General features: G+C 36.1%; 1 protein-coding gene across 11 annotated transcripts in view; it reads right to left on the bottom strand.

The window, feature by feature from the left end:
* LOC136828668 (FERM domain-containing protein 4A-like) overlaps positions 1-22,500 on the bottom strand; it is a 730,015-nt gene that overhangs the window by 260,845 nt on the left and 446,670 nt on the right. For 2 of the 11 annotated variants that reach the window (XM_067086748.1, XM_067086740.1), the window contains exon 2: positions 6,339-6,807. The exons of the other annotated variants lie outside the window; for them this stretch is intronic. In XM_067086748.1, the coding sequence (XP_066942849.1) occupies positions 6,339-6,365 (27 nt within the window). In that variant the 5' untranslated portion in view covers positions 6,366-6,807. The remainder of the gene's footprint in view (positions 1-6,338; positions 6,808-22,500) is intronic. 11 annotated transcript variants of the gene reach the window in all.

Below are 22,500 nucleotides of genomic sequence, written 5' to 3'. Positions count from 1 at the left end.
ATATATATATATATATACATACATACATACATATATATATATATATATATATATATATATATATATATATATATATATACACATATATATATACATATATATATATATATATATATATATATATATTTATAAATAATAATATATTTTATTTATATAAAAACACTGTGCATTATAAGTCAATTTACCAAGCTGAAATAGAAGTAGTTAGAAACCAGCCTGGGTTGGGGTCGGAAGATGGTCCCCACTAGATTTTAAGACACTAAGTAATAAAAGTACGAGTGATGGTCTCCAATTTTCACGCTGAAAGGAAGACACGTAAGCCTTAATTTGCTGTGTCAGGTTGCCGATGCTTATAAAGTCCAATTTGTGGATTCCCAAGTTATCACGTCAAACCTACTTCGTGCAAGGTAATGCCAACTTTATGTCTAATATTAACCGACAATGAAACTGAAATCATGGTTAAACTGGTTCCAATAACTCACAGTAAAATTACAAACCATGATTTTGGATTTTGCACTATGTGGTTACTACATTAACCTTTTTCTATATTTATATAAGTATACGTTGATACAATAAAACAGAAAATATGATAAAGACGAAAAGAAAATATTATGTACCTAATCTAAAAATTTTGCAAAAGCCTTTTTTCACTAGGACTCGATTCTTGACTTACTTTATCCAATTCTCACATTTTTAAAATTTTCTCCTCAAGTGCTGTAGTTTTCAATTCGCCTGTTTCTTTAGATTTCACTTTTCACCGACTGTATTTCCATCCAGAGACAAAGAAAGACATCTATGTTCCAGAAACTGTTTGACAACGCTCCACATAATGCCGCCAGTTCAAAGAAACTAAAGTTAATTGGAAATTCTAGTGAATAAAATCACAGGAGAAAAGGCGATAAAGTTAACAGTGACTTGGTAACCTAAGCTTTCTTGCCCTCAATCTCAGGTTTCAGTGCTTAATAAGAGAGCATTTTAAATCATCTGATATGGGAATCATATATATGAGTATAAAAAAAAAAGTAAATAATGCTTTGGGCCGAGGTTTACCAAGTTCGCTGCAATCTATAATTGTCTTGAATTATTTTTCGTTACTTAAATCACACGTGACTTTTTTTTAACACTGATAAACAAGAAACTCACAGAAAAGCTGCTAAACCAAATTATAATTAAGGAACAGCTTAGATTATTAACGTTAATTCCCAATTTTGTAAGAGGTAATCTTATGTACTCTATGAAAAGTAAGGAAATGGAGACAAAAATATCAGTGGCGGTTCTTCAAAATTCTTTATGAAAATAAACAAGCTTTCAGTATTTCTCACAAAAGGAATTATCTTCCACTTGGTCCCGTTAACAACGAAAGTGCTCGTTATTTTATGAACAGTGACAATTCTTTAAAAGAACGTATTTATATAAAAGCTCGAAAACCTTTTTCGTAACGGTACAAAATACTTTCATATGTAATGTCCCAAAAGTTGGGATCATAGAATGCGAAAACCTCGAATATTCTGTGCAACGTAAAATTCACTGAGTTTCTTTCGAAAAACTGAGAGCCCACCGAGAGATTTTTCTAAATGTTGTCTCAGCCGATAAAATATCTACGAAGAGGCGTAAACAAAACCGCCATTTATCAGAACCTACATTCATGATCGGATCAATTTACACATAACCTGGGGTCTATTTGTATTTGCACACATGCTGCAAAAAGTTCGTTAGCATTCTCCAAGCCTTTACAAGATTACCAACCCTTCCTTATTCCCATTTTCATTCGGTTTCCCTTCCATCTTACTTCCAGATTTTTGTGCCGTCTTTGATCTTCGAACAATCTGACAAATTAGCAAGGGATGGGGGAACTGAGGAGGGGGGGGGTGAGGGGGTGGAGTGGGGCAGCAGATCACAGAGAATAAATTTGCGAATCTTTCATCCTTCCATTAGGAAAGGGAAGAGGACACATTATTTTCAAGGTACAAGAGAGAGAGAGAGAGAGAGAGAGAGAGAGAGAGAGAGAGAGAGAGAGAGAGAGAGAGAGAGAGAGAATCACATTGCATGATTCACTAACACCTGAAATAATGACAGAACTTACAAATAGTCCTATATTTACGCAAGCTCTATCAATAGAGACAATTTAGGAATCGCTGTTTCGCAGTGTTAATTCTTTATTCCTCGTTTAGTTTGTCATTTCTTATCCTTACCTGAAATGCCATTTGATATGCTATCATTATAAGAAAAGAAGGATATTCAGTCAGACAATCAGCTACAAGAAAATGCAGGAAAAGGTACCCGTAATACAATTAAATAACATAAACATACTCACATTACATATATATATATATATATATATATATATATATATATATATATATATATATATATATATATATATATATATATATATATATATATATATATATTTAAAGGAGCAGGTGCAGGAAAACAAGCAGATTTCATGTACAGTCGCTTAACCCTACGTTTCGTGACCCTTTGTCACATCATCAGGGACATCCATAAATGAAATATCAAACATTAGAGTGCTTTCAAAGCATCAAGCAAATACATGAAAATATATGCACCAAATTACACTTAAAAATTATAGCCTGCATACAAAAAAAAAACAAAAAACACACGGAATTAAAATTATATAAAAATGAATTAAGTACTAAGTAAAATCACAGATGCACTAATACCTGTCCACTAAATTACACAAATTAAACATAAAAGAAGCGAATTTAAAATTGTACAATAAAAAAAAGGAACAACAAAACCAATAAGGAAAATCACAGACGCACCTGCGGGACAAACACCAACCTTTCAAAGCAAGAGTAAAAGGCACTCTATAATTCATATAAACCTACAGACCAGAGAACCGAAAGTATAAACAACCAAACTAAGCAGTAAACAGTGGAACAGCCGTAGTTTAGTGATTAAGAGAAGGGACTTTCAATTTGATACTGAGGCTCTCAAGTATAAGCAATTCTGATGTTTCTTTTTCTTGGCCTATAATTTTGAAATAATCATACTTAATAGGTGCTTTACAGTTGTAACCATGGATCCTGTTGTTGGACAATTCCGGACTGGACAGTCTGCAGCCAGTACGATGACTTATTCCAATATGGGAATCGGCTCTTACCTTGCGTAAACGACGGGTCGAACCAACATAAATACCCGATCATTTTACAGGAAGAATACATTTACGAGTCTTGGCTCCAATTTTTATAGCTTTTGCTTTTTTAATTTCAAAGTCAATGCCATTTATACACTTGTACATAGAGCTTTTACTTTAACATCCAATTGGGCCGCTTTTCACCGTAATAATGTATTTTTAATACAGTATTTTAACAATAATTGCTTCCCAACCAAACTGATTTACAGAATCATCCACCAGGTCCTTGATAAGAAATTTTCCCCTGACATTCCTACTTACAATGTTCCCAAACTTCTTATGTTTGCCAGCTTTCCATATTTACCAAATAACCACAATTTTCTGAACCAAGTCATCTACATGATCCACTAGCACATTGGAGCCCTCAACCTGAAACTTATTCCAAAAAACCATAGAACTACTGGCTCATTGTTTTCTGTGAAAGATCGGCTCTGTCCCTTGATGACGTCAGGCGCAGTATATGAGTATATGTGCCCCGGATGTAATTCGGGTAATTATGTGGGTTCGACTCGTCGTTTACTCAAGGTAAGAGCCGATTCCCATATTGGAATAAGTCATCGTACTGGCTGCAGACTGTCCAGCCCAGAATTGTCCAACAACAGGAGCCATGCTTACAACTGTAAAACACCTATTAAGTATGATTATTTCAAAATTATAAGCCAAGCAAAAGAAACATCATAATTCCTTATACTTGAGAGCCTCAATATCAAATTGAAAGTCCCTTCTCTTAATCACTAAACTACGACTGTTCCAACGTTTATTGCTTAGTTTGGTTGTTTATACTTTCGGTTCTCTGGTCTGTACATTTATATGAATTTTGGTGTGTTTTTTACTCTTGCTTTGAAAGGCTGGTGTTTGTCCCGCAAGTGTGTCTGTGATTTTCCTTATTGGTTTTGTTGTTCCCTTTTTTTTTTGTACAATTTTAAATTCGCTTCTTTTATGTTTAATTTGTGTAATTTAGTGGACAGGTTTTAGTGCATCTGTGATTTTACTTAGTGCCTAATTCATTTTTATATAATTTTAATTCCGTGTGTTTTTTAGTATGTATAATTTTTAAGTGTAATTTGGTGCATATATTTTCAAGTATTTGCTTGATGCTTTGAAAGCACTCTAATGTTTAATATTTCATTTATAGATGTCCCTGATGATGTGACAAAGGGTCACGAAACGTAGGATTAAACTACTGTACATGAAATCTGCTTGTTTTCCTGCACCCGCTCCTTTTAACATGTAAAAAAATTTTCCTGTTCTTCGCTTGTGTATAAATATATAAATATATATACATATATATATATGTGTGTGTATATAATATATATATACACATACACATATCCGAATTAAACACTAAACTATCTTCCTTCATTCTTTCCACCAGCCCAAAACACCTCAAAAGAATCTAATTCTTCCTATCACCAAAGTTAACCCTTTTACCACTTTTAAGTATCTCCACCTGTTGTCCCTGTAAATTATTCTTACAAAACAGACTTATACTACACAAACAATGTCAACAGCTTCTACCTTCTTTTCTATAATTTGCATTCAACATCAACACTTCACTACCATTAAGAAAAGCTGGCTCACCACATTCCCAACATAGCTTCCCTATACGCTCTAAGAACATAGCTTCCTTTACACTCTACAGTACGTATTCCCACAGAATTTTTTTTTAAACGCTGCTACCCTTCTTTGCTTCTATTCTGCGATTTCTCTCATCCCTCACTGCACCATCTTCCGTTATATTTACTTCTGAATACCTACGTGAATCAACGGTTTCCATTCTTCCACCATCCCTATCAACATTCATTACTCCATATTCCAGGTTTCCATTTAACCTTACAACCACACTCTAGCTCAAGTTTCATCCCAACTTTCTCCCCTAGAAGACTTTCAGCTTCTTAGTATTTCACTCTCTCTTCACTCTCCTTAATCAATAGTGTGTAAAATCTCAGAGTCTTGATTCTTCAGTTTTCTGCCTTTCCTCTTTATTCTTTATCAATCACTTCGCCAAGCATTCTCAAACTTACATGAACCTTCTCCACTCTTACGGCATTCACTTGTGCCTCTTTATTTACAACTATCAACAAACCTTCAAAATAATCATTCCATCGGCCTAAGAATGCATTATTTTAGCTAACATTTCTCCATTCGCAGTTTATAAACTGAGATCCATTTGTTCATTAACCTCTTTCTCGACATTTACTTCCTATAAAGCAACTTATTATTTCTAAAGTTGTTTGCCTTCTTTCCTCTAATTTTTTTCTAATATCTGGTTTTTTTCTCCTTTCTTCTTGACTACCTGCCCATCCTCCTATATGGCAATACATGATCTCCTCTTCTGTCATGCAATTGCACCACAAAAATCTCCTTATTTCACTTACTAAACTTTTCTTTCATATACCCTATACACACACATTACATACATACATACACATATACATACATACATATATACATACATACATACATATATATATATATATATATATATATATATATATATATATATATACAGAGAGAGAGAGAGAGAGAGAGAGAGAGAGAGAGAGAGAGAGAGAGAGAGAGAGAGAGAGAGAGATAGTTTTTGTCAATAATACTAATGTACATTAGTGAAAAAAAGTATCACAAATATTATGGCACAGATGGGCTGAATTCAACAAGATATAACGGCAGAGTCGAAATCAGCTTACATTTCTATGTATCAAACCCAACAGGCATACGTTCGTATCCCGGCTGGGGCACATGCACTTATATATATAGTTTCCTTTGGGGGTAAACGTTACTCTCAAGGTAAAGTAGAATCGATACTGAAGGGTATTTGAGGCTATACACACACACACGTGTATGTAAATTCTAAATAAGATTATAGCCATTTTCCCGTTAGAGATGGGGCTTCATACTCCATATTGGTGAAAAGTTACATATAGTATAATATAATAAGACATAACAAATTTCAGTCACAGACACTGTGACTATTATCTTGCTTGAATCTCAAATTTGCATATATACAGCCATCTTCATATGTATGTATGTTCTAACCATGCACTGGGACCATGAAGATCCGACGGTGTAAATTAATTAATTAAATACCCTAATATAAAAATCGCTATATCAGAATGGCGAAATATAAATAAATTCAAAAATCAAAGCATGCGCAATGAGAGGATAGCCAGAAACTTACCTTTTTACTCTTGCGACGAAATCTCATGCTTTTTTATAATTCCATAGGGACTGTTCAAGAAGGTAATACAATCAAACTATTCCGCGAAAACATAACTTGAACGTCTCTGTCTTTCACTCTAGTTGGGCATCCCGGTTCTGTGGGGACAGCGCGTTCTCTTAAAACACTGCTTCTCTTGACACTAACACACAATAACCCAATAGACATGGCGTCTGTTAATATGAAAACACATCCATCTGCACATCATATATTTCACAGAAAAACCTTGTGATATTCACAGCGGAAACCATGAAAATGGCTCACAACCAGCACAAACAGTTCACAATATGTCTACTGATCATTTATTGCAATGTACACAAAGTAATAAAAATTGTTACTTTCTTTTAAGAATAAGACACTGCGTTCACATACTAGCTCTCAACACTGAGGAGGTCACTGTCGTAAACTATTTTTACAAATGAGTTTTAACCTAAAAAAATAACCAGTTGATTAAAATACTTGTATTTTCATAAATGTATTCATCGAAAACCTGAACTTAATCATACGAGGAAAAGCAATGGTTGACAATCTAAAAAGTAACCACAGTACATACGACCACTTTTCCGTTAAACAGGATACTAATTATGGAAAATACGCAAATAGGAATTTCCATCCGCTCGGTAGAAAATGGGATCATTTGGAATCATTAAAGGTGATAAATAATTTCAAACTCCACAGAGAGAGAGAGAGAGAGAGAGAGAGAGAGAGAGAGAGAGAGAGAGAGAGACCCTGATACATCTCTATTTAAAGGGAATCAAGATAAATGGAGACCTGAAGCTATAAATATCTTTTTATTACTGATTTTTTTTTCTTTGATGGGTGGTCGGGGATGGTCCATCTGGAGGGGAATAACAAAAAAGGGGGGCAAAAAAAAAAAAAACCCATAACTTTTCATTTCAGATTTTCAAGAAAATGTACCCTTTAATGCCTGCGGCAGACGTATATAGATGTGAACAAACGAGCGCACACATTGACACCCCTGTACAATAATACACACACACACACACACACACACACACATATATATATATATATAGATATATATATTAATAAAGAGACGAAAACACATATCACCGTTATCAAGAATATTGAGCAGCATTCTAGTAAAAATTAAATGTTATCGTTTATCCATTTATATATCTCATGAAGAAGATTACTATCAAAGGAAAATAAAAAAAAAAACCCTTGACACTAAGTATGAGAAAACACAGAGCAAATAAATAAAAAAAAACATAAATGAAGACGACACGCATATACAGTAAGTATTCCCCACTTGACCACAGGGAAATGGAAAATTGTGTATAAATCCTGACCGGTTTTGGGCTTTGCCCCCTAAGACAGTTTCGAATGACTACTACATACTGGTAGAAATTCAGAATACATATGACTGAGGGACAGTACAAACGAACAAACAGACCGTGGGAAACAAAAAGTTCACACCTGAGAGGCGGAGTCGTACTCATTCGTGGCTGAGGTCAGGTGCTCCATTTATAAATCTGTTGAACTTTTCCCCACCAGATCGACTACTTTTCTTCAGATTTATACACCTTACATATTTCTTTTGAAATTATATGATCAAGATTATACATGCCTTGACTGATACTCATATTGTTAACAAAAACTTTCGTTTTATAAAACTAGATTCAAAGATGTTTCTTTTCAGTGCACGATTAGCATAAATTATCATTTTTGCCCGTGCCAGTTGACGGTATGATTGTTTTCACTGACATGATGAACATTCCACTGTTCGCCTGCGCACACCTGATACACCTTTTATGCTATTCTTTTCTCTTTTCCAGTGCCTTCCCGGTTTGACCAATAAAAGTTAGCACAAGACTTACATGGAACTTGATATATACATCCTCTAGCATTTTACCCACTGGCAGTATTATAATGCTGAAAAAGAGTGCTTAGCGTTTGTAACGAAAGCATATCCATGAATAGTATTTCTTAAAACTGCTAAAATAAGGAAAATTGGTGAATAATTAAGAAAACGTAACACCATCTAAAACCAAACTGTTGCAGAGCAGAATAACATATAGCTAAGCATGCCCTGATATATATATATATATATATATATATATATATATATATATATATATATATATAATTAGGTATACATTGCAAGTCACAGTTCACTGCAGCATTGTCTGAGAACAATTCTGACCATCAAAATATCCTAACTCTCTACTATTATGATTACAAAAAGAATAAAAATAAAAAAACCATTCCACAATTCGATAACATAAAAAAGAGGAAAATTTTAAAACTAAAAAAATGACGGTGAACAAAATTTCAAAGTCGAATTATCCTAATTTGTCAAAAACGTCCAAATGTACACAGAAGTTTCAAAAACCTGTGACAGAAACCGTAATAAATAAACTATAGAAACTGTAAATGTGTGTGTATATATTCATATATATATATATATATATATATATATATATATATATATATATATATATATATATATATATATATATATACCAAAAGAGAAAAATACAGCATAAATCTGTGACACCTACAACTTCGAGCGAAAAATAAATTAACTACATACAACCTTTTCTAAGGAACACCTCCGAACCCGGTTTAGCCATAGGTTGCTTTAATCCTAAGTCTGCGCATAACAGAAACGTTTTCTGCCTTTTGTTACCTCTATATCTCAGCTCCCTTTTTTATCCTGCCTCTCTTGCTTAAGACCCTCGCTGTTGACTACTGTCACACTCAGCACATTCCACTTTTAAAAATGTCATACAATATCTCATTCGTGAGAAACTACCAACTCACCCATTTCTCTCGCTCTCTCTCTCTCTCTCTCTCTCTCTCTATTCTTCGGTTTCCAAGATTTTTCGTCAGTTCATATAGTTTCACGAGTTTACAGTATTTTATTAGACAAGAAGACACAGAAAGAAAAAGCATCCGAAAGCTAGTACGATGAAGCAAGGAAAATGAAGAGTTTCCTTTAGTAATAAAAAGATTACGGAAACAATAATAAAAGAATGTTTGCCAAACTGGTGTATTGCACGCGTGGATTTACATAACAACAGAGACCAATTCCTGATAGCAAAATACAAAGCAATTACTATACGAGATGGGGAGTTTTCAGTACATTCTACACGGAACATGAGTTCTTTTCTGTTGCGGAAACATTACCATAGAAGATATTCCAGTATCTCATAAAATCAAGAAATTATACTTATTTCTTTTATGTTTTATCTACTTCTGTTACTTCTAAGCAATTACTCAAATAAGGAATACAACCCATGACATGTCCTTTCGAAAGTGTTATTTACCTCTACGCACAGTTAATTATTGACGTGACTAGTTGATGTTCCCTAATTCGTCAACATTGCCAGGATGTTTCAGAACTGAACAAAACGAAAAATTGGAAAATTTCTCGGAAGCATTGAATCTCAACGAGTTTCATCGACCAAAATTAAAACCAATATCAAAAAGAATAATAATTACATCTGAATAGATCAACCACGAATCAGATAGTATGAAAGGAAAGGTGGGGAAAAAATGGAAAATAAATTATGCATAGTACAATCCTCTGCAAAAAAAAAAAAGGAGTAGAGTAGCAAGAGGACACTCATGGAGAATTGGAAAACGATATGGGAGAAAACAAATCTCTGCTGGTCACTGAAGAAAACATTGAAATGGGAAGGTCTATCTCCATTAGCGAAAATAAAAATAAAGTAGAAACGTAAAAGCATACCGAAATAGCCTGGCTCACAGGACTTATTAAAAAGAACCAAATGTCATCAGCACTGATAGCAAAGTCCCACAGCATCCGTGACCATACAATAGATAAAATATATCTTATAAGTCAAGCGTGCCAGCGGAATAAATGTACGACTGAGTGGCAACATTAATATATTCCTTAAGAACAATGATTAACTCTTTCGTCATTTTCCTTACTCAAACCTCGCAGATTGTAGCCAAATGCTTTCGTACAATATGTCTGGAACTCATATCTCTGCAAATTTATTGACAAATAAAAACAATTCCCTTTGCTGTTTACTCCTTTAACAACGATTGTTCTTTCCATCTTCCTCCATTTCTTATATAGCTTCTACTCAGAATACTAAATTCTTCTGCTTTCTAACTTTGTCAAATAACAAGGTCATAAAGAAGTGCGGAGAGGAAACATTACACTTTCAGAAAACGGAGATATAACGGCGACACTGACATAATATTTCAGCCTTTTTTATGTTTTACGTTATATCTAGTTTTGCTATTTCTATGGTTCTCAGATGTGAACCTACAATTCTCAGACGAGAGAATTTCACTCTTTACAAGAAAGATTTTCCATCTCTCCAACTTCTAAATCAGTTTTAATTTAAAATGCCCATTTAACACAGGATTCCATTTTGCCCCGAACCTCTGTAAAGAGCTCCTTGTATTTCTCCAGAGACAACTTAGAGCGTCGTTTCCGAATGGGTTCCTCAGACCTCTCACCCTTCCAATGTAGAGAGATGAAGTCAGTGATAAATCAAAGAGAACACTGGAAATATCACAGGAATCAACACTGGAAATAACGGGCAAAATAAATAACCCTCCCCCACCCCCGAAAATTATATGAAACTGAAAATGGTAACAACACCCCCCACCCAACCCACAACCCCACCCACCGCAAACATAAACAGGCACGAAGGCCCTAAAGATAAGGATGAGAGCTAAGGACGCTCAATGATGCAGATATCAACTGAATCATTTACATGTCGGCAAAGGGAGATCGAGCGGCGGAGTGAGTAGGGAGACTTTAGGATAAACGGGAGAAAACTTGACGATGGAGGCAAAGGGGGTGAATAGGTAGGTTGGAAATGGAGGGAAGGGGAGAGGGGGGGTGTGGTCTGAGATGATGAAGAGACCCGGAAACTGTGCGTGACAAGAGGTTGCTGTCTCAGCCGATAAACCTTCGTATTCTAAGTACCCCCATAAAAGTGAGGAAGCTAGAATGGGGTGGGGGTTTTGCTGAGGGTTTCCTGAGTGGCTGCAAAGTCTCTACGTAAGCTAATTGGTATTCAGGACATAAAACACACAGAGCGTAAAAGGAACTGGAGCCTACAAGAGGGTAAAACAGTTTATTGCTATGTTCATTCTTCGCGTCCGAAATCTGGACTGCAGGGGAATACCAGGGAACGAGTACACAAGCGAAGTGCACGACAACATCCGTAATTTAAGGGACCTAAGAACCAATAAAAAAAAATAAGTGCAATAACAACTGTAGTTTAGTGTCACCAAACAAGCAAACAAACACATCCTTTTGTGGATACTGGATGCCATAAAGGGAATAAACAAAATCAGACAAAACAACACCTGTTTATTGTGTATTTGGAAAGGAAAAATAAGCTTTATACACTCTTAAAAATTGCAATAATCAGTAGCTTAACTCTTCAAAAGAGTAGCGCCATTGAAGCACCACACACATAACAGATTCTAAATACGATGATTAAAGCATAATCTTAAAAATGATAATCTAATACACTGAGAAAACTAAATTACTAATAAATCAGAGCATATGTAAAAACCATACATTTTTAAAATATATATATTGTTGGCACACACATATTTTTAACATCAAAAAGTTTCCTCTAACAAGGGGTCGCTGCAAAGAAAAAAACATGACGGTCACTGACACACACATTCTTCAACTGTTCAGTCGTAGATGAACTTCCACTGATGAAAAACTTAAACAACATTAGCCACTCCATGAACGTACACAGAAGGCGATGTGTCAAATTCACCCCTACCTTGCACGCACTCTCACTATTATCTAGATAGTGAGGCCTCCCATTTCCAATGCCTTTTTCAAGACATTACTCACCCTTTATGGATTTCCTCCCCTCCTCCCTCCTACCATTTCTCAATTATACCATTTGCCGTCTGTTCTTTCCACATGCCAAAACCATCTAAAAATTCTTTCACCTACACTAACCTTTTTACCATTTGTTCTTTGCCTCTCCACATTTACACCCATATCAGTTTTTCTTACATCGTATATACTAAACATACAGTTCATCTCGTCAGAATCTACCTTTCTTCTTTCATTCACATTCAACAACCACACTTTGCTTCCTTAAAGGAGAGTTGACTTCTAAGTTGGAAAGGAAAGGACCCACAATATTTCTACACACTGCTCCCCAGTCTTTTGCGTGCCCCCCCTTTCTGTGACGCCTCTTCTCTCTTCCGTCATCCTACCATTATTCATCATATTTAAACCCAAATAATTATACAAATCAGATACTTACGTTCTTTCACCATCTATATTAACATTTACTGCTCCATATTCCCGGTTTCCATTCATCCTCATAACCTTACTCTCGCCCTCATTTACTCTCGTTTTCTAGGGTTGCATAACCTTTGAAACTCTTTAACAAGTTTCTGCAGTTTCTTTTCAATATCCCCAGCCAACGCTGGATTATCCGCAAACAACCATGTCACACTCCATTCAGTGGGCTTTCTCTGACTTCTCGCATCGCTCCATCCGTAAGGATGCTGAGGAGCCACAGACACATGACACGCCATTGTCTCAGACCAAATTTTACATCAAACCAATCACTCTCCCATTTACTTATCCTACGAACTGCTTCACTTTCGTGTTAAAATATTTAATTACTCTCTAACAATTATCTTCTCTAAAAGCCCTTTTGTCTAATAAGGAAAGGGGGAGGGATGATCCAGAGAAGAGCGATTACCACATTCACCTTTAACTGCTGAGTCAAAGATGAGTCCCTTGTGCAGAAAGGTTTGTCAGGTCAATCATTTCTTTAATGACTGTGGCAGCAATAATCGGTACTAGCTGGACATTGTGGACCTAAGGGTTGCCAGTGGCTTGGGGACCCCATGGTTCGAGGAAATGACCCTTATGTAGCGAGCGAGCCTCTTTTGAGGCTGAAGCTAATAAAATATTACCACTTATACATGATGCTTCAAAATAAAAATAATAGTAATTTTCACCACTCTATGCACGTGAGAATCGCCAAATGGCTGTCGCATGGGGTTCGCAGACTTTTGCCCTGTAACACAATAAATAAATAAATGTATAATATATGAATATATACATAACACGCATATACGACGTGTGTATGCATACGCACACACGTCTGTCATAAGACTATTACACATTACATAAAGAAGTGCCTCTAGCTCCTCGAAAATAGACACAGATCAAATGTTAACCTCAAGCATGACGTGGATCAGGTGTCTCACCCACAAGGGGAAGATGACGTATCAGGTGGCTAATTATTAATTAGTAGATGAAGTTTTACCTTGGATAAACTTCACGTTCAAAAAGAAATCACTGATAGCACGCAACTGCACACTCAATCCAACTAAATATATATAATAAAATTTATCAAGTATTTACTTATACTGTAATAATGTATTTACAATGGCGTGGAAGGATAAAATTTAGCCAAAAAGATAATCCAAAATAACTGTAACATGAAAAAGAAATTAATATTTTCTTAATTTTAGTTCAGGTTATTTAAGAATGGCTAGTAATCTATAAAAATTCTTTTAATATTTACAGAATACTAGCCATTCTTAAATAACTCGAACTAAAATTAAGAAAATAACACGCACATCCAAAAGGCACATCATTACTTTAAGTAAGAAACATGAAAGCAACAGCTGAAACTTAAAGTCCAACTTTAATGACCTTCAGAACCGCAAGATCATGTCATTTGTCTCCCAATGAAGACAAAATCGCAAATTGCTCTGTTGCACATAACGAGGCAACCTGATGGCTGGTTCCCATCTAATTTGCATCGTCTAAAACAACAGCAGGCAGAAATGAAATTCAAACAAGAGTCATTTTCTGCGCGTGACTTTGCCAGCCCTAACACCGCTTCAACCCCCACAATATTTACCAAGTCAACTGCCAGGTCTCAAAATTCGAGAGGAAACGCGTTGAAGAACTTCTATTCTCGCTATCAAAACAATGCCTCGTTCAGATTTAACGCATTTTGTCCATGTTAAGACACACTTACCATTACAACAGTAATGTTTCAAACGCATGTAAAACTATTAGATATTCTACATATAAGTGGATGTGCAAGAGAGTTTGTTAAAATATGTCCGTCCACATGAAATTCCGGCACTAAATGCATCGGTAATACCAAAGACGCAAATTAATAAGCACAGACTATGTATGAATACGTTAAATACAATACCCGACTAAAGTTAGAAAATAAAGGAAACTACTCTTGCGTAAAAAAAAAAGTACATCAACAATACAGCTGGGTGGAAAGAAACTGAATAAACAGCTTTTCATTTTTTTTTAATAAGGTCTGCAAAAGGCAAAAACCTAAATCTTTTTCCCAACCTTTTCTAAAACGCCCGATCAACTTCTTGGCAAATTAGGCCTAACCTTCTAGCCACACTAAGGGATCCACTTCTCTCTCTCTCTCTCTCTCTCTCTCTCTCTCTCTCTCTCTCTCTCTCTCTCTCTCTCGTCGTTACCCCTACAAAGATTCTCTCCTCAGGAAACGACTGCTCTGAAGCGCCCTCTATCGTAGTCACAGTCGACAAGCGCCATTGGACGGCCGTAGCCAGGAGGGGAAATTAACAAGGGAGGATTCCTCCCAGGGCTTCCCTTAATTTACGTTGCGCATTATAGGACTCAGAAGGGGGTTCCTTCGTATGGCAATGAAAGGGGCAGAGAGAGAGAGAGAGAGAGAGAGAGAGAGAGAGAGAGTCTACACACATATATATTATACATGTGTATGTATATAAATATATAGTTTTTCCCTTACACCTTGCCCTTTAAGGACGCGGCTCTAGTGAGTGTTAACCATTAGGTCGGCGCAACTCTTTTGGGAAGAGGCTGCTAGCCCATGTTCGTCTCCTAACGGATAGTGGTCAATCACAGCCGACTAACTACATGGTACTTAATTCACTGCTTAGTAAAAATAAGTCTAATCCTTCGGGCCAGCCCTAGGAGAGCTGTTAACCAGCTCAGTGATCTGGTTAAACTAAGATATACTTAGCTTAGCTCAACAAAGGCGCTTTGGATTTTACAGGCCTAAATCTAGGATCTCTCCTTGGTAAGGTCAGGCTGATAAGCACTGGATCACAAGGCCCAGGGAATATATTGGTTTTGTGAAAATATCTACAGAAAATGTACTGTATATATTAGCAAAAGCAACGGCACCTGCGCATATATCTACCTAGCACGCTACCAGCGATATCTCAATATTGTGTGAGCGAACGACCAATTTCGGCATGGTGTGACTAAATTCCTGGTGGATCAAATATTCAAATGCATTCAGTGATTTTCCCTTCGCACGGAAAAGTAAATAGAATAAATTCAGCCGTTCGAGTCGAACTGAACTCAAAAGTCGATGAACACAAAAATAAATACAAAAATGAACCAGAAAAAACCTGAACCTTTTTTCATTTCTTTCTGGTACACATTAACAGAAAAAGACATCAACTGAAAACATGCAAACGCTTGGAATACGTAATTCTTATCAGAAAAAATCTTGAAACTCACAGAAAGAACAGAGCTATTGCCAATGACGAAAGCATCTCAGATAATTCCCATATAATAGAACGCAATGTTGTATTATATTTTGTCTTTGCATTACAATTTTTCTTTATGTAACTATGACAGTATGCGGAGAATAAACCATATGTTTTAAATGCCTTCATCTAGCCGGGGCCCAGCGTCTCCCAAACTTGGGCCGTATAAGTATAAAGAATGAACGTACCATATCCTGAGTTTCCAAACAGTACGTAACGTTAAGACGATCGTGACCTGCCATTTTTGACCCACTCATATAGTACAGACAATTCTTACGGTATGGGTACACTTACAATAATAATAATAATAATAATAATAATAATAATAATAATAATAATAATAACTTGCAAGGCTACTCAAAGACTTACAACAACCAACTGCGCAATTAGCACAGTTACCCATGTACTCTACGTTATTAACTTTTATTCATGACTGCTAGGACACGTTTAACACAGTTGTGAAGACTACATCAATTTGACTACATACCGTAAACAGCAGGAAGCTGTTCTCTTCTGTAAATAACTGCAATCAACGCTAGGCAAAAAACAAGTAAAAAATGCGCCGAAGTTTCTTCGGCGCAATCAAGTTTTATGTACAGAGTATAACGCTGAATAAATTTGTCACCTACGTCCTGTCGAGTGTCGACCTCACAACGCTCAGTTACCCCCAAAGACGCAGTGGAGTGAGGGTGTGTCACACGTCGCCGGAAAGCGCTGCCAGACGCAAGAAACAAGGCCAACCTTAACCTTTAATAAAATAAAAACTACGAAGACTAGAGAGCTGAAATTTGCTATGTTTGATGATTGGGGGGTGTATGATCAACATACCACTTCGAAGCCCTTTAGCCTCAGTAGTTTTTAGGAGAGGGCGGACGGTAAAAGTACGGACGGACAGACAAAGCCGTTACAACAGCCTTTTACAGAAAACTAAAAATGGAAGCAAACACAAAATCTTGGATTAAGATAGAAACAAGGAATCACAGATAATTCTTACCAACTGCTCCACAGAACACAAATTATGAGTTTTTGAAAACTTCGTATAATTCCGTTCATTTAATATTATACGATCCTGTTGTACGAGACAAACCGAACCAAAAACATTCTTCGCGGAGGTAATAACAATATTAGCTACTGCACGACTAAATAATCATATATGTCTACGATAATAATGATGATAAAATCGGCACATAAATCTATTCACTAAACTGTCTACTTAACAATACTCCGCCCGGTACAGATACCTTTCAAAATGAAGCAGCACAGGAGATTGAAAACAACGCCACTTTAAATACGCGTAATTACCAAAATGGGAAGGTTTTAATTAGCTCGGCCTCCCTCAGAGTTACAACTACTCACAGGTCTTCAAGTCTTTGACTCGGGTGGGGCAGTAAGCTGTGTGGGAGAGGGTTCAACCACGTACCCAACCCACAGTGAGATCGGATTCCATGCCGACAAGGGCCAGTGATGTTGAAATCCATACCGCCTCTGCCGAAACATACATTAATGTGTGAGATACGGTTCCCTTCGGTAATCGAGAACAATGCTGAAGTGCGCCTCTCACGCAGGACCCACGACAGGGGGTTTCGTTTTACGGGGATTTCCTTACGCTCATCACCCTGGGCTGACCTCAAAAGTGCCCTTTGCCATGAAGACCAAATATGATTATAAGGCATGCTCTTTTACACGTGAACCTGTTTTCTAACAGACAAGTCCCTAAACCAAATAAACTCCTGATATGGTTAAAAAACATTGTGTCAACATAACAACTATGGACAAACCAAACTGAATGGGATAATATGGCATCTATTCTAGTCTCAGTTTTCAATTGCTTCTTTTTCTGTGCAAAAAATATGATATTCTCTTTATCTAGAATGAGTCCCATACCGGCACGGAAGAAAAGTAAGATAACACAGCTCTATAGTAAATATGAAAGAAAAATTCATTAAAAAAATTGTTATAGCAATATGAACACATAGTATTATCAATATGCATTCGTTTCCTTTATATAAAAGGAAGTTCTCTTACATATACAATCAAGTATTAACTAAAGTTACATTTTGTATATTCCATTGGTTAGCATACACAAAATAGGAAAGAGACAGACACACAGACAGACAGACAGACAATGAAAGATCAATACTATATAACAAGAAATTTCTTATGCCTACATGTTCGTTAAAATCTTTCTAAAGAATATACATTCTTAATAATAATAATAATAATAATAATAATAATAATAATAATAATAATAATTAAATTATTTTTCCAAAACCGAGAAGGTATCTTACTTCATAACAATATTTTCGTAATTAGGCCTTATACTGTACTTTACAATGCGCTTAAAAAACTTACAGACGTACAGATATTATCCTTCTACCTTTACGGCTTCTAAATCTTCAATATACACAGGTACCACTTATAAAAGAGACAGAACAACAATATAAACATAAGTTTACCTCCACAATACATCTAAATTAGTATTTTCCAACTAAAACAGATTCAGTTCTAAAGATGTTATTGAACAACTTTTTAATCTGTACTGTATCTAACAACGAGCTGAATATCTTATAAGCAAAAAACCAATAGGTTATTTCTTTACACGACTCGCGAGGGCAAAGTTAATGACGAAATGAAACTAGGATAGTAACACTTAACAGCTCTTACTACTAATTGCAGACCCAACAAGACTGCCAAGCTAAAACCCCTGAAACACAGACGCACCTTATAAAACACAAGTAACGACAAACACTCCTGCACATACACGTGTCTCCGTCACTAAAGCAACGACCGCATCCTGTTGGAATCTTTGGAATTCTTCTCAGGAGGAAGAAGAGGAGAAGGAGAGGGAGGAGGAGGAGGAAGAAGAAGAAAAGCAAGAGGATGAAGGCGACCAGGTGTTTACCCGACAAGGCCATCTGGCTATATTGCTATAGTAACTGCTGCCGAAATTTTTCTCGACTATTCACCTCATTCCGACTTCTGCCACGACGGCCTCCTTGTCCCGTGGTTCCTGAAATGGAAGGCCTGCCAAAATTCTACTCTAAATAAATCCCCACTTGTAACCGTCATGCCTTTTGGATGTTTGTGTTTTCTTCATCTTTATTTTCACGAATTTATCAAAATTTCCTTCTACACAGTTCAGAATCTGCTTAATTATATACTTTTACGCACGCACGCTCGCGCGCGCGCACACACACAGGGAAGAAAAACGGGGCACAGGAGTAGCAATTTCATCTTTTAAAACAAATGCTTGTAAATGTATGGGTACTTTTATAAGCCAACCCCTAGAGGCAAAACAGCGTTGTTACATATATATATATATATATATATATATATATATATATATATATATATATATATATATATATATATATATATATATATATTATTCTGTATATGAGCACAAAAATGAATAAGCACATAAAATGTGCTGTATGTGAAAAATTGTAGGGTGGGAAAGAAATCTGCTTAGAAAGAAAATAAGTTTAAATACAGTGTTTATAATTTTGTATCATATGCGCAACTATATATATGTGTGTGTTTGTATGTAAGCCACCCTCCTAAAGGCAAAACAGCTTTGTTGATACATACATACATACATACATACACACACGCACGCACGCGCACACACACATATACTGTATATGTGTGTGTGTTTAAGCACAGAGCAGCATCCCCAAACACACAAAAGCTGTTGACACAAGAAGTTCAATCTTGGGTTCGTTAAGGCCTCCATGATAACTCAGGAGGAGGCTAATAGCACATCTCCCTCAGAGTCCATCAACATTCCACATTCGAAGAAATTCCGAGCGTCGACGTTAATGCAAACCTGAGTCGTAAAAGAACTGACATTCCATCACGTCGTATTTGTGGTAGAAGGAGTACAAACTTATGTACTTAGGTCCATTACTTTTACATAAAAACATAGAGATTAAGCTAATGAATATCAAAACTGGTGTTGCATGAAAACTTCAAGTCACATCATAAAAACACTATTATAACTAGTATTTCCTACGGGGCGAAATAAGAGCTGAACGTACATTAAGTTCAATCTCCTATTGCAATAAATGGAAAATATATTATTATAAAGAATTCAAAACCTTACGTATGCAACATGATCTGAAAGCCCTGATATTTGTATATTAAAAAGGAAGTATCAATATTCTCTAATTTTTCAAATACAACAATATGCTTGGTAAACAGGCAACTCCGCACCATCACTTCTCCGAGTTTATATTGACAAAATAATGATACTGGGAAAAGCAGAGATTTTAAATTTATACACAATCAACAAGATTCTTACTTTACACTACCAGGACATTTCTGACACAAACACCTTCCACTAGAAAAGAAGCTAAAAATAAAAAAAATAAAAATACCCGAGATATATCTGTAATGTATTCTATTACCTCTGCAGGACCCCCATTTTTCAAGCTTCTCATCCATGGCCGGGTACCGCGCCTCCCTGCACAGCAATTTCCTTTTTATTGGACTCAGGAATGTGTGCTATGAGTATCATTCATAAGGAGCAGCACCTGCTCTCCCTTCCTGCGTGCCTTATGTAGGTTACGCTAATTAGCTCGCACTTCGTCAGCAGATGATACGAACACTTGTCAGAACATGAGTTACATAAACTGTGTAGAAGTAATGAGAAAAAAATCATCAACAAATTCAACACTCTGAATTGGCTTTTTTGATTCAAAACCCATTTACACACTAATATTCTTCTTATTATTGTCAACTGTTCTTCCGTTATAGGCATAACAATAGCTGCAGATTGAATAGCTATACTACTGCCATAATTAGTTGAAAAAAAACCAATAAAGTTGTGCTCCACGTTTTGACTACGGTCAACTATAACATTCAACATTCTGGGTAGTTCACTAAACTAATGAAAATCTGATTTCATGGCTATTTCTACTTCGTCATCTCCAAAAATTAAGTGCTTAGCTGGCTATAAATGCATTTAACAAAAGCAAGAAAACTAGTGTGTACTCTTTTTAACTTAATTACTTTAATTATGAACGTTCAGATACTTCACTTTTTTAAATAGTAAACTTTGCAACAACTCAAGCAGTGTCCCAGAGCTTCAAAACTAATTTCATTAACATACATGTGAACAGATAACACTTAACAGTGTACAAATGACATTCAGCAAAAACGAAAATGATCTGTCCGTTCACACACAACCTCACATCTATATACCCGATCAACTCGTTTGTTCAAGTAGCTCATGTGCCGCAGGGTCAGGCATTTCTTGTCGGTTAAATTTAAGCATCCCTTAGTTTAACCAGACCACTGAGCTGATTAACAACTCTCCTAGAGCTGTCCCGAAGGATTAGATTTATTTTACGTGGCTAAGAACCAGTTGGTTACCTAGCAACGGGATCTACAGCTTATTGTGGAATCCGAACCACACTATAGCAAGAAATAAATTTCTGTCACTAGAAATAAAATCCTCTAATTCTTCATTGGCCCGTCGGAGAATCGAACGCTGGGCCAGCAGAGTGCCAGCTGAGAACGGTACCCAACCGTCCAATGAGGAACCCTATCCAAGTGCAGATAAGACAGAATTTTGCTGAATTCTCTTGTCATACTACCAGTGGCATACTACTGTAAAAGTGTTATGGAGGTATCTGCCATCGCTCAATCATAAAAAGATGGTTTTTCAAAATTGCAAGAGGTGCCTTAAAGGCAAATGAGCTTTTGTGAAGTCTGTCTACGCGCAGGTATGTGTACTTTGCATTAAAGCCCACGACCAAGGCCCCGCCGAATTCAAGGACAGTATAAGGGTCAGTAATCATTAAATTCAAATTTTGGACTGACAAAAACATACATTAATACATGTAAACAAACACGTCTATATCTATCTATATAAGTGTATATATTATGTATATATATATATATACAGTATATATATATATATATATATATATATATATATATATATATATATATATATATAAATCTTTTCCCTTGGCAAAGGTTTCTCTAGGTATTATCTTTCGGCTTTTCATCAAGATTTTTTCCGTGATGAGGCTCCTAGCTGTATGCTACTCTTCACCATGGTTATAATCCAACAGAATCGTCCTGCTACCATTTACATATTTTGCAACATAGGTCAAGAAAGAAAGAGAGGTTTTAGCGAGCTCCATCGAAATCCAGCCTGCCTACGTGCACACGTGCTCATATATACATACGTACATAAATACACACATCATACATACATGTATATATATAATATATATGAATAATATATATATATATATATACACACACACGGTGTCCATACAGTCCCTTTACAATATATAAAGTATATTACAAAAGCCATTGATGAGATATCTTAACCAGGTTTGTTCCGTGTACTCAGCAGTTATCATAGTTTTTTAATCACATTGCATTTGTGTACTTCAGGTACCCCGTTGATGAAAGAGGCACTGTAAAATGAACCCCTAAAAAATGGCTACTCCTCAAGAAAAGGTACAATGTGTGTCATGGTTTACTGAAGCAAAATCGGATACGCAGACTCAACGAAACTACAGAACTAAGTATGGAAGAGATCCACCGTCACGTCCGTCAATTCGTGCATGGC

Source organism: Macrobrachium rosenbergii, chromosome 43, assembly GCF_040412425.1.
Source record: "Macrobrachium rosenbergii isolate ZJJX-2024 chromosome 43, ASM4041242v1, whole genome shotgun sequence".
NCBI lineage: Eukaryota > Metazoa > Arthropoda > Malacostraca > Decapoda > Palaemonidae > Macrobrachium > Macrobrachium rosenbergii.
Note: the sequence above shows the minus strand (reverse complement) of the source record. Positions and strands in the feature narration are given on the sequence as shown.